This window comes from Chiloscyllium punctatum, chromosome 23 (assembly GCF_047496795.1).
Source record: "Chiloscyllium punctatum isolate Juve2018m chromosome 23, sChiPun1.3, whole genome shotgun sequence".
Taxonomy (NCBI): domain Eukaryota; kingdom Metazoa; phylum Chordata; class Chondrichthyes; order Orectolobiformes; family Hemiscylliidae; genus Chiloscyllium; species Chiloscyllium punctatum.
Window position 1 is genome coordinate 21,674,146 of NC_092761.1, and position 16,420 is coordinate 21,690,565.

General features: G+C 56.0%; 1 protein-coding gene across 1 annotated transcript; it reads right to left on the minus strand.

Annotated features, from left to right (window-relative positions):
• Positions 1 to 9,863: 9,863 nt before the first annotated feature.
• On the minus strand, positions 9,864 to 13,847 carry LOC140494035 (uncharacterized). The gene is made up of 2 exons (XM_072592953.1): positions 13,701 to 13,847; positions 9,864 to 12,956 (listed from the first exon to the last, which is right to left on the minus strand). The coding sequence occupies exons 1-2, from the start codon at positions 13,845 to 13,847 to the stop codon at positions 10,884 to 10,886; spliced, it is 2,220 nt and encodes a 739-aa protein (XP_072449054.1). The 3' UTR covers positions 9,864 to 10,883.
• Positions 13,848 to 16,420: the final 2,573 nt, after the last annotated feature.

The following is a 16,420-nucleotide window of genomic DNA, read 5'->3' on the forward strand; positions in this document are numbered from 1 at the left end:
CTCGATTCCATTTCCTGAATAACCATCTCAGTCTTGAATATAACCCCTCGATTCCCCCTTCCTGATTAAAACTTTCAGTCTGGAATATAACCCCTCGATTCCCCCTTCCTGATTAAACCCATCGGCTTGGAATATAACTCTTTGATTCCCACTTCCCGATTAAACCCCTCAACCTGGAATATAACACCTCGATTCCCCATTCCTGATGAAACCCCTCAGCCTGGAATATAACGTCTCGATTCCCCTTCCTGATTAACCGTCTCAGCCTGGAATATAAGCCCTTGATTTCCCCTTCCCGATTAAACCCCTCAGCCTTGAATAAAACCTCTCGATTCCCCCTTCCCGATTAAACCCCTTAGCCTTGAATATAACCCCTCGATTCCCATTCCCGATTAAGCCCCCCCAGCCTGGAATATAACCCCTTGCTTCCCCTTCCTGACAAAACCCCTCGGCCTGGAATATAACCCCTCGATTCCCCCTTCCTGATTAAACCCCTCGGCCTGGAATATAACCTCTCGATTCCCCTTCCTGATTAACCATCTCAACCTGGAATATAACCCCTTGATTCCCCTTCCTAATTAAACCCCTCAGCCTGGAATAGAAGCCCTGATTCCCGTTCCCGATTAAACCCCTCTGCCTGGAATATTACCCCTCGATTCCTCTTTCTGATGAAACCCTTCAGCCTGGAATATAACCACTCGATTCCCTCTTCCCGATTAAACCCCTCAGCCTTGAATATAACCCCTCGATTCCCATTCCCGATTAAACCCCTCAGCCTGGAATATAACCACTCGATTCCCTCTTCCCGATTAAACCCCTCAGCCTTGAATATAACCCCTCGATTCCCCCTTCCTGATTAAACCCCTCGGCCTGGAATATAACCCCTCGATTGCCCTTCCTGACTAAACCCCTCGGCCTGGAACATAACCCCTCGATTCCCCTTCCTGATTAAACCCCTCGGCCTGGAATATAACCCCTCGATTCCCCCTTCCTGATTAAACCCCTCGGCCTGGAATATAACCCCTCGATTCCCCCTTCCCGATTAAACCCCTCGGACTGGAATATAACCCCTCGATTCCCCCTTCCCAATTATACCCCTCAGCCTGGAATATAACCTCTCGATTCCCTTTCCCGGTAAACCCCTCAGCCTGGAATATAACCCCTTGATTGCCCTTTTTGAGTAAACCCCACGGCCTGGAATATAACCTCTCGATTCCCCGTTCCTGTATAAAACCCTTCGGCCTGGAATATAATCCCTCGATTCTCCTTCCCTGATGAAACCCCTCAGCCTGGAATATAACCCCTCGATTCTCCCTTCCTGATTAAACCCCTGAGCCTGGAATATAACCCCTCGATTCCCCGTTCCTGATTAAACCCCTCAGCCTGGAATATAACCCCTCGATTCCCCCTTCCTGATTAAACCCCTCGGCCTGGAATATAACCCCTCGATTCCCCCTTCCTGATTGAACCCCTCAGCCTGGAATATAACCTCTCCATTCCCCTTCCTGACTGAACCCCACGGCCTGGAATATAACCCCTCGAGTCCCCTTCACAATTAAACCCCTCGGCCTGGAATATATCCCCTCGATTCCCCGTTCCTGTATTAAACCCTTCGGCCTGGAATATAATCCCTCGATTCCATTTACTGATTAACCATCTCAGCCTGGAATATAAGCCCTCAATTCCCCCTTCCTGATCACAACGCTTCAGCCTGGAATATAACCCCTCGATTCCCCCTTCCCGATTAAGCCCCACAGCCTGAAATATAACCCCTCGATTCCCATTCCCGATTACGCCCAAAAGCCTGAAATATAACCCCTCGATTCCCCTTCCCGATTAAACCCCTCGGCCTGGAATATAACCCCTCAATTCCCCTTCCCGATTAAACCCCTCGGCCTGGAATATAACCCCTCGATTCCCCCTTCCCGATTAAACCCCTCGTCCTGGAATATAACGCCTCGATTCCCCCTTCCTGATTAACCATCTCAACCTGGAATATAACCCCTTGATTCCCCTTCCCGATTAAACCCCTCGGCCTGGAATATAACCCCTCGTTTCCCCTTCCTGATTAAACCCCTCAGCCTGGAATATAACCCCTCGATTCCCCGTTCCTGATTAAACCCCTCAGCCTGGAATATAACCCCTCGATTCCCCGTTCCTGATTAAACCCCTCAGCCTGGAATATAACCCCTCGATTCCCCGTTCCTGATTAAACCCCTCAGCCTGGAATATAACCCCTCGATTCCCCTTCCTGATTAAACCCCTCAGCCTGGAATATAACCCCTCGATTCCCCTTCCTGATTAAACCCCTCAGCCTGGAATATAACCCCTCGATTCCCCGTACCCGATTAAACCACTCGTCCTGGAATATAACCCCTCTATTCGTCTTCCTGATTAAACCCCTCAGCCTGGAATATAACCTCTCGATTCCCCTTCCTGACGAAACCCCTCGTCCTGGAATATAACCCCGCGATTCCCCCTTCTTGATTAAACCCCTCGTCCTGGAATATAACCCTTCGATTCCCCTTCCTGATTAAACCCGTCAGCCTGGAATATAAGCCCTTGATTTCACCTTCCTGATTAACCATCTCAACCTGGAATATAACCCCTTGATTCCCCTTCCTGATTAAACCCCTTGGCCTGGAATAGAAGCCCTCGATTCCCGTTCCCGATTAAACCCCTCTGCCTGAAATATTACCCCTCGATTCCCCTTTCTGATGAAACCCTTCAGCCTGGAATATAACCACTCGATTCCCCCTTCCTGATTAAACCCCTCAGCCTGGAATATAACCCCTCGATTCCCATTCCCGATTAAGCCCCACAGCCTGAAATATAACCCCTCGATTCACATTCCCGATTCCGCCCAAAAGCCTGAAATATAACCCCTCGATTCCCCTTCCCGATTAAACCCCTCGGCCTGAAATATTACCCCTCGATTCCCCTTTCTGATGAAACCCTTCAGCCTGGAATATAACCACTCGATTCCCCCTTCCTGATTAAACCCCTCAGCCTGGAATATAACCCCTCGATTCCCATTCCCGATTAAGCCCCACAGCCTGAAATATAACCCCTCGATTCACATTCCCGATTACGCCCAAAAGCCTGAAATATAACCCCTCGATTCCCCTTCCCGATTAAACCCCTCTGCCTGAAATATTACCCCTCGATTCCCCTTTCTGATGAAACCCTTCAGCCTGGAATATAACCACTCGATTCCCCCTTCCTGATTAAACCCCTCAGCCTGGAATATAACCCCTCGATTCCCATTCCCGATTAAGCCCCACAGCCTGAAATATAACCCCTCGATTCACATTCCCGATTACGCCCAAAAGCCTGAAATATAACCCCTCGATTCCCCTTCCCGATTAAACCCCTCGGCCTGGAATATAACCCCTCAATTCCCCTTCCCGATTAAACCCCTCGGCCTGCAATATAACCCCTCGATTCCCCCTTCCCGATTAAACCCCGCGTCCTGGAATATAACGCCTCGATTCCCCCTTCCTGATTAACCATCTCAACCTGGAATATAACCCCTTGATTCCCCTTCCCGATTAAACCCCTCGGCCTGGAATATAACCCCTCGATTCCCCTTCCTGATTAAACCCCTCAGCCTGGAATATAACCTCTCGATTCCCCTTCCTGACGAAACCCCTCGTCCTGGAATATAACCCCGCGATTCCCCCTTCTTGATTAAACCCCTCGTCCTGGAATATAACCCTTCGATTCCCCTTCCTGATTAAACCCGTCAGCCTGGAATATAAGCCCTTGATTTCCCCTTCCTGATTAACCATCTCAACCTGGAATATAACCCCTTGATTCCCCTTCCCGATTAAACCCCTCGGCCTGGAATATAACCCCTCAATTCCCGTTCCCGATTAAACCCCTCTGCCTGAAATATTACCCCTCGATTCCCCTTTCTGATGAAACCCTTCAGCCTGGAATATAACCACTCGATTCCCCCTTCCTGATTAAACCCCTCAGCCTGGAATATAACCCCTCGATTCCCATTCCCGATTAAGCCCCACAGCCTGAAATATAATCCCTCGATTCACATTCCCGATTACGCCCAAAAGCCTGAAATATAACCCCTCGATTCCCCTTCCCGATTAAACCCCTCGGCCTGGAATATAACCCCTCAATTCCCCTTCCCGATTAAACCCCTCGGCCTGGAATATAACCCCTCGATTCCCCCTTCCCGATTAAACCCCTCGTCCTGGAATATAACGCCTCGATTCCCCCTTCCTGATTAACCATCTCAACCTGGAATATAACCCCTTGATTCCCCTTCCCGATTAAACCCCTCGGCCTGGAATATAACCCCTCGATTCCCCTTCCTGATTAAACCCCTCAGCCTGGAATATAACCCCTCGATTCCCCGTTCCTGATTAAACCCCTCAGCCTGGAATATAACCCTTCGATTCCCCTTCCTGATTAAACCCGTCAGCCTGGAATATAACCCCTCAATTCCCCTTCCCGATTAAACCCCTCGCCCTGAAATATTACCCCTCGATTCCCCTTTCTGATGAAACCCTTCAGCCTGGAATATAACCACTCGATTCCCCCTTCCTGATTAAACCCCTCAGCCTGGAATATAACCCCTCGATTCCCATTCCCGATTAAGCCCCACAGCCTGGAATATAACCCCTCGATTCCCCGTTCCTGATTAAACCCCTCAGCCTGGAATATAACCCCTCGATTCCCCGTTCCTGATTAAACCCCTCAGCCTGGAATATAACCCCTCGATTCCCCGTTCCTGATTAAACCCCTCAGCCTGGAATATAACCCCTCGATTCCCCGTTCCTGATTAAACCCCTCAGCCTGGAATATAACCCCTCGATTCCCCGTTCCTGATTAAACCCCTCAGCCTGGAATATAACCCCTCGATTCCCCTTCCTGATTAAACCCCTCAGCCTGGAATATAACCCCTCAATTCCCCTTCCTGATTAAACCCCTCAGCCTGGAATATAACCCCTCGATTCCCCGTTCCCGATTAAACCACTCGTCCTGGAATATAACCCCTCTATTCGTCTTCCTGATTAAACCCCTCAGCCTGGAATATAACCTCTCGATTCCCCTTCCTGACGAAACCCCTCGTCCTGGAATATAACCCCGCGATTCCCCCTTCTTGATTAAACCCCTCGTCCTGGAATATAACCCTTCGATTCCCCTTCCTGATTAAACCCGTCAGCCTGGAATATAAGCCCTTGATTTCCCCTTCCTGATTAACCATCTCAACCTGGAATATAACCCCTTGATTCCCCTTCCCGATTAAACCCCTCGGCCTGGAATATAACCCCTCCATTCCCGTTCCCGATTAAACCCCTCTGCCTGAAATATTACCCCTCGATTCCCCTTTCTGATGAAACCCTTCAGCCTGGAATATAACCACTCGATTCCCCCTTCCTGATTAAACCCCTCAGCCTGGAATATAACCCCTCGATTCCCATTCCCGATTAAGCCCCACAGCCTGAAATATAACCCCTCGATTCACATTCCCGATTACGCCCAAAAGCCTGAAATATAACCCCTCGATTCCCCTTCCCGATTAAACCCCTCGGCCTGGAATATAACCCCTCAATTCCCCTTCCCGATTAAACCCCTCGGCCTGGAATATAACCCCTCGATTCCCCCTTCCCGATTAAACCCCTCGTCCTGGAATATAACGCCTCGATTCCCCCTTCCTGATTAACCATCTCAACCTGGAATATAACCCCTTGATTCCCCTTCCCGATTAAACCCTTCGGCCTGGAATATAACCCCTCGTTTCCCCGTCCTGATTAAACCCCTCAGCCTGGAATATAACCCCTCGATTCCCCGTTCCTGATTAAACCCCTCAGCCTGGAATATAACCCCTCGATTCCCCGTTCCTGATTAAACCCCTCAGCCTGGAATATAACCCCTCGATTCCCCGTTCCTGATTAAACCCCTCAGCCTGGAATGTAACCCCTCGATTCCCCTTCCTGATTAAACCCCTCAGCCTGGAATATAACCCCTCGATTCCCCTTCCTGATTAAACCCCTCAGCCTGGAATATAACCCCTCTATTCGTCTTCCTGATTAAACCCCTCAGCCTGGAATATAACCTCTCGATTCCCCTTCCTGACGAAACCCCTCGTCCTGGAATATAACCCCGCGATTCCCCCTTCTTGATTAAACCCCTCGTCCTGGAATATAACCCTTCGATTCCCCTTCCTGATTAAACCCGTCAGCCTGGAATATAAGCCCTTGATTTCCCCTTCCTGATTAACCATCTCAACCTGGAATATAACCCCTTGATTCCCCTTCCTGATTAAACCCCTTGGCCTGGAATAGAAGCCCTCGATTCCCGTTCCCGATTAAACCCCTCTGCCTGAAATATTACCCCTTGATTCCCCTTTCTGATGAAACCCTTCAGCCTGGAATATAACCACTCGATTCCCCCTTCCTGATTAAACCCCTCAGCCTGGAATATAACCCCTCGATTCCCATTCCCGATTAAGCCCCACAGCCTGAAATATAACCCCTCGATTCACATTCCCGATTACGCCCAAAAGCCTGAAATATAACCCCTCGATTCCCCTTCCCGATTAAACCCCTCTGCCTGAAATATTACCCCTCGATTCCCCTTTCTGATGAAACCCTTCAGCCTGGAATATAACCACTCGATTCCCCCTTCCTGATTAAACCCCTCAGCCTGGAATATAACCCCTCGATTCCCATTCCCGATTAAGCCCCACAGCCTGAAATATAACCCCTCGATTCACATTCCCGATTACGCCCAAAAGCCTGAAATATAACCCCTCGATTCCCCTTCCCGATTAAACCCCTCGGCCTGGAATATAACCCCTCAATTCCCCTTCCCGATTAAACCCCTCGGCCTGAAATATTACCCCTCGATTCCCCTTTCTGATGAAACCCTTCAGCCTGGAATATAACCACTCGATTCCCCCTTCCTGATTAAACCCCTCAGCCTGGAATATAACCCCTCGATTCCCATTCCCGATTAAGCCCCACAGCCTGAAATATAACCCCTCGATTCACATTCCCGATTACGCCCAAAAGCCTGAAATATAACCCCTCGATTCCCCTTCCCGATTAAACCCCTCTGCCTGAAATATTACCCCTCGATTCCCCTTTCTGATGAAACCCTTCAGCCTGGAATATAACCACTCGATTCCCCCTTCCTGATTAAACCCCTCAGCCTGGAATATAACCCCTCGATTCCCATTCCCGATTAAGCCCCACAGCCTGAAATATAACCCCTCGATTCACATTCCCGATTACGCCCAAAAGCCTGAAATATAACCCCTCGATTCCCCTTCCCGATTAAACCCCTCGGCCTGGAATATAACCCCTCAATTCCCCTTCCCGATTAAACCCCTCGGCCTGGAATATAACCCCTCGATTCCCCCTTCCCGATTAAACCCCTCGTCCTGGAATATAACGCCTCGATTCCCCCTTCCTGATTAACCATCTCAACCTGGAATATAACCCCTCGATTCCCCTTCCTGATTAAACCCCTCAGCCTGGAATATAACCCCTCGATTCCCCGTTCCTGATTAAACCCCTCAGCCTGGAATATAACCCCTCGATTCCCCTTCCTGATTAAACCCCTCAGCCTGGAATATAACCCCTCGATTCCCCGTTCCTGATTAAACCCCTCAGCCTGGAATATAACCCCTCGATTCCCCTTCCTGATTAAACCCCTCGTCCTGGAATATAACCTCTCGATTCCCCTTCCTGATTAACCATCTCAGCCTGGAATATAACCCCTCGATTCCCCCTTCCTGATTAACCATCTCAACCTGGAATATAACCCCTTGATTCCCCTTCCTGATTAAACCCCTTGGCCTGGAATAGAAGCCCTCGATTCCCGTTCCCGATTAAACCCCTCTGCCTGAAATATTACCCCTCGATTCCCCTTTCTGATGAAACCCTTCAGCCTGGAATATAACCACTCGATTCCCATTCCCGATTAAGCCCCACAGCCTGAAATATAACCCCTCGATTCCCCTTCCCGATTAAACCCCTCGGCCTGGAATATAACCACTCGATTCCCCCTTCCTGATTAAACCCCTCAGCCTGGAATATAACCCCTCGATTCCCATTCCCGATTAAGCCCCACAGCCTGAAATATAACCCCTCGATTCACATTCCCGATTACGCCCAAAAGCCTGAAATATAACCCCTCGATTCCCCTTCCCGATTAAACCCCTCGGCCTGGAATATAACCCCTCGATTCCCCCTTCCCGATTAAACCCCTCGTCCTGGAATATAACGCCTCGATTCCCCCTTCCTGATTAACCATCTCAACCTGGAATATAACCCCTCGATTCCCCTTCCTGATTAAACCCCTCGGACTGGAATATAACCTCTCGATTCCCCCTTCCTGATTCACCACGTCACCATCGAATGACCCAGCCTGTGTGGTGTCGAATCCCCCACCGATTCCCTTCACTCGGAATGCGAAGGTCCCCACTCTCTCCTCCTGAGACAGACCCTGAATCCCCTGGGATCGGCCCAGGGAACCCTCCTGGCACTTTCCATGATGCCAGTCTCTCACTGCGTCGAAACGTGCTCCCAAATGCGTTCACCGATTTCCAGTCTTGGGCCAGCATTCCGTTGTCATTCCCTATTACCCACTGCACTTGGGATGATCGCTTTCTCACAGATGAGGACTCCCCCCTCCCTCTGCCCCGTAAATTTCTGCCGTCTTTCTCCATTTAAATAATATTCAGCTCCTCTCATCTTCCGGCCAAGTGCACGTTCCCCATTTTGCGTCACCAACACTTGGCGATGGGAGTCACTATGACGTTATCCATCAATGTTGTGGGTCTGAGTGATGTTTAATCACCAGAATGAAGTCATGAACAAGGTCTTTGGTATGCTCTCCTTTATCGGTCAGGAGTTCGGGAGGTCACGTTGTGGCTGTATCGGTGAGGCCGCTTTGGGAATACTGCGTTCGATTCTGGTCTCCCCGCTACAGGGAAGGATGTTGGGGAAGGGTTCAGGAAAGGGATTGAGCTACAGGGAGAGGTTTATAAAATCATGGGGGGGGGGCATGGATAGGGTAAATAGACAAGGTCTTTTCCCCCTGGGGTGGGGGAGCCCAGAACTAGAGGGGGGTAGGTTTAAGGTGAGGGGGGGGGGGGAAAGGGACCCGAGGGGTAACTTTTTCCCCCAGAGGGTGGTGCGTGTGTGGAACGAGCTGCCAGAGGAAGTGGTGGGGGCTGGTACAATGATAACATTTAAAAGGATGGGGGGGGGACATGGATAGGAAGGGTTTAGGGGGGAGATGGGCCAAGGGCTGGCAAATGGGGGACTGGATTAGGTTAGGGTCAGCACAGACGGGATGGGCCGAAGGGTCTGATTCTGTGTCGTACATCTTTGCGACTCTAAGCCAAGTCTTAAATCACTGGTTCTTGTACCCAGATTGAAGCCCTAATCAAACTCTCAGGTATGGAGAGAGAGAGAGAGAGAGAGAGGGAGGGAGAGAGGGAGGGGGGAGAGAGAGAGTGAGACAGAAAGAGAGAGGGAGACAGAAAGAGAGAGGGAGATGGGGGGAGAAGGATACGCAGCAAGTGAAGAAATAAGTGGACAGAGAATGTGTGTTAGCCTCCTGTTTAATCGTGCCCAAGTATAATATTTCACATTACAGAAATTTACATCGTGGGTGAACTGGTTTACATCAGGGGGTGGGGTTGGGGGGGGAGGTGGGTGCGGGGGGGAGAGGTGGGTGTGGGGGCGCGGGGGGGTGGGTGTGGGGGGGGGGGGGAGGGGGGGTTAGGCATCGGAAATTAAACAGAGAGATTTGAAAATACAAATGGGTTTATCCAAGGAGATCACAGCAGCCTCAGTGCGGTCAGTATTGGAGACAGACTGATCTTCAGTCTCAGTGAGAGCAGTACAGGGAGCCCAGGGCAGTACAGGGAGCCCAGGGCAGTACAGGGAGCCCAGGGCAGTACAGGGAGCCCAGGGCAGTACAGGGAGCCCAGGGCAGTACAGGGAGCCCGGGGCAGTACAGGGAGTCCGGGGCAGTACAGGGAGCCCAGGGCAGTACAGGGAGCCCGGGGCAGTACAGGGAGCCCAGGGCAGTACAGGGAGCCCGGGGCAGTACAGGGAGCCCAGGGCAGTACAGGGAGCCCGGGGCAGTACAGGGAGTCCGGGGCAGTACAGGGAGCCCGGGGCAGTACAGGGAGCCCGGGGCAGTACAGGGAGCCCGGGGCAGTACAGGGAGCCCGGGGCAGTACAGGGATCCCGGGGCAGTACAGGGAGCCCCGAACAGTACAGGGAGCCCGGGGCAGTACAGGGAGCCCGGGGCAGTACAGGGAGCCCGGGGCAGTACAGGGAGCCCGGGGCAGTACAGGGAGCCCAGGGCAGTACAGGGAGCCCGGGGCAGTACAGGGAGTCCGGGGCAGTACAGGGAGCCCGGGGCAGTACAGGGATCCCGGGGCAGTACAGGGAGCCCGGGGCAGTACAGGGAGCCCGGGGCAGTACAGGGAGTCCGGGGCAGTACAGGGAGCCCGGGGCAGTACAGGGAGCCCGGGGCAGTACAGGGATCCCGGGGCAGTACAGGGAGCCCCGAACAGTACAGGGAGCCCCGAACAGTACAGGGAGCCCGGGCAGTAGGGGGAAGTCCCGAACAGTAAAGGGAGCCCGGGCAGTAGGGGGAGTCCCGATCAGTACAGGGAGCCCGGGCAGTAGGGGGAGTCCCGATCAGTACAGGGAGCCCGGGCAGTAGGGGGAGTCCCGATCAGTACAGGGAGCCCGGGGCAGTACAGGGAGTCCCGATCAGTACAGGGAGCCCCGGGGCAGTACAGGGAGCCCGGGGAAACTGCAGACTGAATGCAGATCCCACCCAACACACTGTCAACACCGTCCCAAAACAGTGCTCAAGTCACAGAGTCAGACCAATATCAGCTCACAACACAGCAGGGGACGGGGGTCTGTGATCCCCCCCCGCACAGTGACGGGACGGGGGTCTGTGTCTGTGATCCCCCCCCGCACAGTGACGGGACGGGGGTCTGTGATCCCCCCCCGCACAGTGACGGGACGGGGGTCTGTGATCCCCCCCCGCACAGTGACGGGACGGGGGTCTGTGTCTGTGATCCCCCCCCCGCACAGTGACGGGACGGGGGTCTGTGATCCCCCCCCGCACAGTGACGGGACGGGGGTCTGTGATCCCCCCCCGCACAGTGACGGGACGGGGGTCTGTGTCTGTGATTCCCCCACACGGTGACGGGACGGGGGTCTGTGTCTGTGATTCCCCCACACGGTGACGGGACGGGGGTCTGTGTCTGTGATTCCCCCACACGGTGACGGGACGGGGGTCTGTGTCTGTGATTCCCCCACACGGTGACGGGACGGGGGTCTGTGTCTGTGATTCCCCCACACGGTGAGGGGACGGGGGTCCGTGATTCCCCCACACGGTGACGGGACAGGGGTCTGTGTCTGTGATTCCCCCACACGGTGAAGGGACGGGGGTCTGTGTCTGTGATTCCCCCACACGGTGACAGGACGGGGGTCTGTGTCTGTGATTCCCCCACACGGTGACAGGACGGGGGTCCGTGATTCCCCCACACGGTGACGGGACAGGGGTCTGTGTCTGTGATTCCCCCACACGGTGACGGGACAGGGGTCTGTGTCTGTGATTCCCCCACACGGTGACAGGACGGGGGTCCGTGATTCCCCCACACGGTGACGGGACAGGGGTCTGTGTCTGTGATTCCCCCACACGGTGACGGGTCGGGGGTCTGTGTCTGTGATTCCCCCACACGGTGAGGGGTCGGGGGTCTGTGTCTGTGATTCCCCCACACGGTGACGGGACAGGGGTCTGTGTCTGTGATTCCCCCACACGGTGACGGGTCGGGGGTCTGTGTCTGTGATTCCCCCACACGGTGACGGGACGGGGGGTCTGTGTCTGTGATTCCCCCACACGGTGACGGGTCGGGGGTCTGTGTCTGTGATTCCCCCACACGGTGACGGGACGGGGAGTCTGTGTCTGTGATTCCCCCACACGGTGAGGGGACGGGGGTCTGTGATTCCCCCACACGGTGACGGGACGGGGGTCTGTGTCTGTGATTCCCCCACACGGTGACGGGACGGGGGTCTGTGTCTGTTATTCCCCCACACGGTGACTGGACGGGGGTCTGTGTCTGTGATTCCCCCACACGGTGACGGGACGGGGGTCTGTGTCTGTGATTCCCCCACACGGTGACAGGACGGGGGTCCGTGATTCCCCCACACGGTGACGGGACAGGGGTCTGTGTCTGTGATTCCCCCACACGGTGACGGGTCGGGGGTCTGTGTCTGTGATTCCCCCACACGGTGACGGGACAGGGGTCTGTGTCTGTGATTCCCCCACACGGTGACGGGTCGGGGGTCTGTGTCTGTGATTCCCCCACACGGTGACGGGACGGGGGTCTGTGTCTGTGATTCCCCCACACGGTGACGGGACGGGGGTCTGTGTCTGTGATTCCCCCACACGGTGACTGGACGGGGGTCTGTGTCTGTGATTCCCCCACACGGTGACTGGACAGGGGTCTGTGTCTGTGATTCCCCCACACGGTGACGGGACGGGGGTCTGTGTCTGTGATTCCCCCACACGGTGACAGGACGGGGGTCTGTGATTCCCCCACACGGTGACGGGACGGGGGTCTGTGTCTGTGATTCCCCCACACGGTGACGGGACGGGGGTCTGTGTCTGTGGTTCCCCCACACGGTGACAGGACGGGGGTTCTGTGATTCCCCCACACGGTGACGGGACGGGGGTCTGTGATTCCCCCACACGGTGACGGGACGGGGGTCTGTGATTCCCCCACATGGTGACGGGACGGGGGTCTGTGTCTGTGATTCCCCCACACGGTGACTGGACGGGGGTCTGTGTCTGTGATTCCCCCACACGGTGACGGGACGGGGGTCTGTGTCTGTGATTCCCCCACACGGTGACGGGACGGGGGTCTGTGATTCCCCCACACGGTGAGGGGGCGGGGATCTGTGATCCCCCCCCGCACGGTGACAGGACGGGGGTCTGTGTCTGTGATTACCCCACACGGTGACGGGACAGGGGTCTGTGTCTGTGATTCCCCCACACGGTGACGGGACGGGGGTCTGTGTCTGTGATTCCCCCACACGGTGACGGGACGGGGGTCTGTGTCTGTGATTCCCCCACACGGTGACGAGACGGGGGTCTGTGATTCCCCCACACGGTGACGGGACGGGGGTCTGTGTCTGTGATTCCCCCACACGGTGACTGGACGGGGGTCTGTGTCTGTGATTCCCCCACACGGTGACGGGACGGGGGTCTGTGTCTGTGATTCCCCCACACGGTGACGAGACGGGGGTCTGTGATTCCCCCACACGGTGACGGGACAGGGGTCTGTGTCTGTGATTCCCCCACACGGTGACTGGACGGGGGTCTGTGTCTGTGATTCCCCCACACGGTGACGGGACGGGGGTCTGTGTCTGTGATTCCCCCACACGGTGACAGGACGGGGGTCTGTGTCTGTGATTCCCCCACACGGTGACGGGACGGGGGTCTGTGTTTGTGATTCCCCCACACGGTGAGGGGACGGGGGTCTGTGTCTGTGATTCCCCCACACGGTGACGGGACGGGGGTCTGTGTCTGTGATTCCCCCACACGGTGACGGGACGGGGGTCTGTGTCTGTGATTCCCCCACACGGTGACGGGACGGGGGTCTGTGTCTGTGATTCCCCCACAAGGTGACGGGACGGGGGTCTGTGATTCCCCCACACGGTGACGGGACGGGGGTCTGTGTCTGTGATTCCCCCACACGGTGACGGGACGGGGGTCTGTGATTCCCCCACACGGTGACGGGACGGGGGTCTGTGTCTGTGATTCCTCCACATGGTGACGGGACGGGGGTCTGTGCGTGTGATTCCCCCACACGGTGACGGGACGGGGGTCTGTGTCTGTGATTCCCCCACACGGTGACGGGACGGGGAGATTGTGTCTGTGATTCCCCCACACGGTGACGGGACGGGGGTCTGTGTCTGTGATTCCCCCACACGGTGACAGGACGGGGTCTGTGTCTGTGATTCCCCCACACGGTGACGGGACGGGGGTCTGTGTCTGTGATTCCCCCACACGGTGACAGGACAGCGGTCTGTGATTCCCCCACACGGTGACGGGACGTGGGTCTGTGTCTGTGATTCCCCCACACGGTGACGGGATGTGGGTCTGTGTCTGTGATTCCCCCACACGGTGACTGGACGGGGGTCTGTGTCTGTGATTCCCCCACACGGTGACGGGACAGGGGTCTGTGTCTGTGATTCCCCCACACGGTGAGGGGACGGGGGTCTGTGTCTGTGATTCCCCACACGGTGAGGGGACGGGGGTCTGTGTCTGTGATTCCCCCACACGGTGACGGGATGGGGGTCTGTGTCTGTGATTCCCCCACACGGTGACAGGACGGGGGTCTGTGTCTGTGATTCCCCCACATGGTGACGGGACGGGGGTCTGTGTCTGTGATTCCCCCACACGGTGACGGGACGGGGGGTCTGTGTCTGTGATTCCCCCACACGGTGACGGGACGGGGGTCTGTGTCTGTGATTCCCCCACACGGTGACGGACGGGGGTCTGTGTCTGTGATTCCCCCACACGGTGACGGGACGGGGGTCTGTGTCTGTGATTCCCCCACACGGTGACGGGACGGGGGTCTGTGTCTGTGATTCCCCTACACGGTGACAGGACGGGGGTCTGTGTCTGTGATTCCCCCACACGGTGACGGGACAGGGGGTCTACGATTACCCCACACAGTGACAGGACGGGGGTCTGTGTCTGTGATTCCCCCACACGGTGAGGGGACTAGGGGTCTGTGTCTGTGATTCCCCCACACGGTGATGGGACGGGGGTCTGTGTCTGTGATTCCCCCACACGGTGACAGGACGGGGTTCTGTGATTCCCCCACACGGTGACGGGACGGGGGTCTGTGTCTGTGATTCCCCCACACGGTGACAGGACGGGGGTCTGTGATTCCCCCACACGGTGACGGGACGGGGGTCTGTGATTCCCCCACACGGTGACAGGATGGGGGTCTATGATTCCCCCACACGGTGACGGGACGGGGGTCTGTGTCTGTGATTCCCCCACACGGTGACGGGACGGGGGTCTGTGTCTGTGATTCCCCCACACGGTGACGGGACGGGGGTCTGTGTCTGTGATTCACCCACACGGTTACGGGACGTGGGTCTGTGTCTGTGATTCCCCCACACGGTGACAGGACGGGGGTCTGTGTCTGTGATTCCCCCACACGGTGACAGGACGGGGGTCTCTGTCTGTGATTCCCCCACACGGTGACGGACGGGTGTCTGTGTCTGTGATTCCCCCACACGGTGACGGGAAGGGGGTCTGTGACTCCCCTACACGGTGACAGGACGGGGGTCTGTGTCTGTGATTCCCCCACACGGTGACGGGACGGGGGTCTACGATTACCCCACACAGTGACAGGACGGGGGTCTGTGTCTGTGATTCCCCCACACGGTGAGGGGACTAGGGGTCTGTGTCTGTGATTCCCCCACACGGTGACGGGACGGGGGTCTGTGTCTGTGATTCCCCCACACGGTGACAGGACGGGGGTCTGTGATTCCCCCACACGGTGACGGGACGGGGGTCTGTGTCTGTGATTCCCCCACACGGTGACGGGACGGGGGTCTGTGTCTGTGATTCCCCACACGGTGACAGGTCGGGGGTCTGTGATTCCCCTACACGGTGACGGGACGGGGGTCTGTGTCTGTGATTCCCCCACACGGTGACGGGACGGGGGGTCTGTGTCTGTGATTCCCCCACACAGTGACAGGACGGGGTGCTGTGATTCCCCCACACGGTGACGGGACGGGGGTCTGTGTCTGTGATTCCCCCACACGGTGACGGGACGGGGGTCTGTGTCTGTGATTCCCCACACGGTGACAGGGACGGGGTGCTGTGATTCCCCCACACGGTGACGGGACGGGGGTCTGTGTCTGTGATTCCCCCACACGGTGACGGGACGGGGGTCTGTGTCTGTGATTCCCCCACACGGTGACGGGACGGGGGTCTGTGTCTGTGATTCCCCCACACGGTGACGGGACGCGGGTCTGTGATTCCCCACACGGTGACGGGACGGGGGTCAGTGTCTGTGATTCCCCACACGGTGAGGGACTAGGGGTCTGTGTCTGTGATTCCCCCACACGGTGACGGGACGGGGGTCTGTGTCTGTGATTCCCCCACACGGTGACAGGTCGGGTGTCTGTGATTCCCCCACACGGTGACGGGACGGGGTCTGTGTCTGTGATTCCCCCACATGGTGACAGGACGGGGGTCTGTGATTCCCCCACACGGTGACGGGACGGGGGTCTGTGTCTGTGATTCCCCCACACGGTGACGGGACGGGGGTCTGTGTCTGTGATTCCCCCACACGGTGACGGGACGGGGGTCTGTGTCT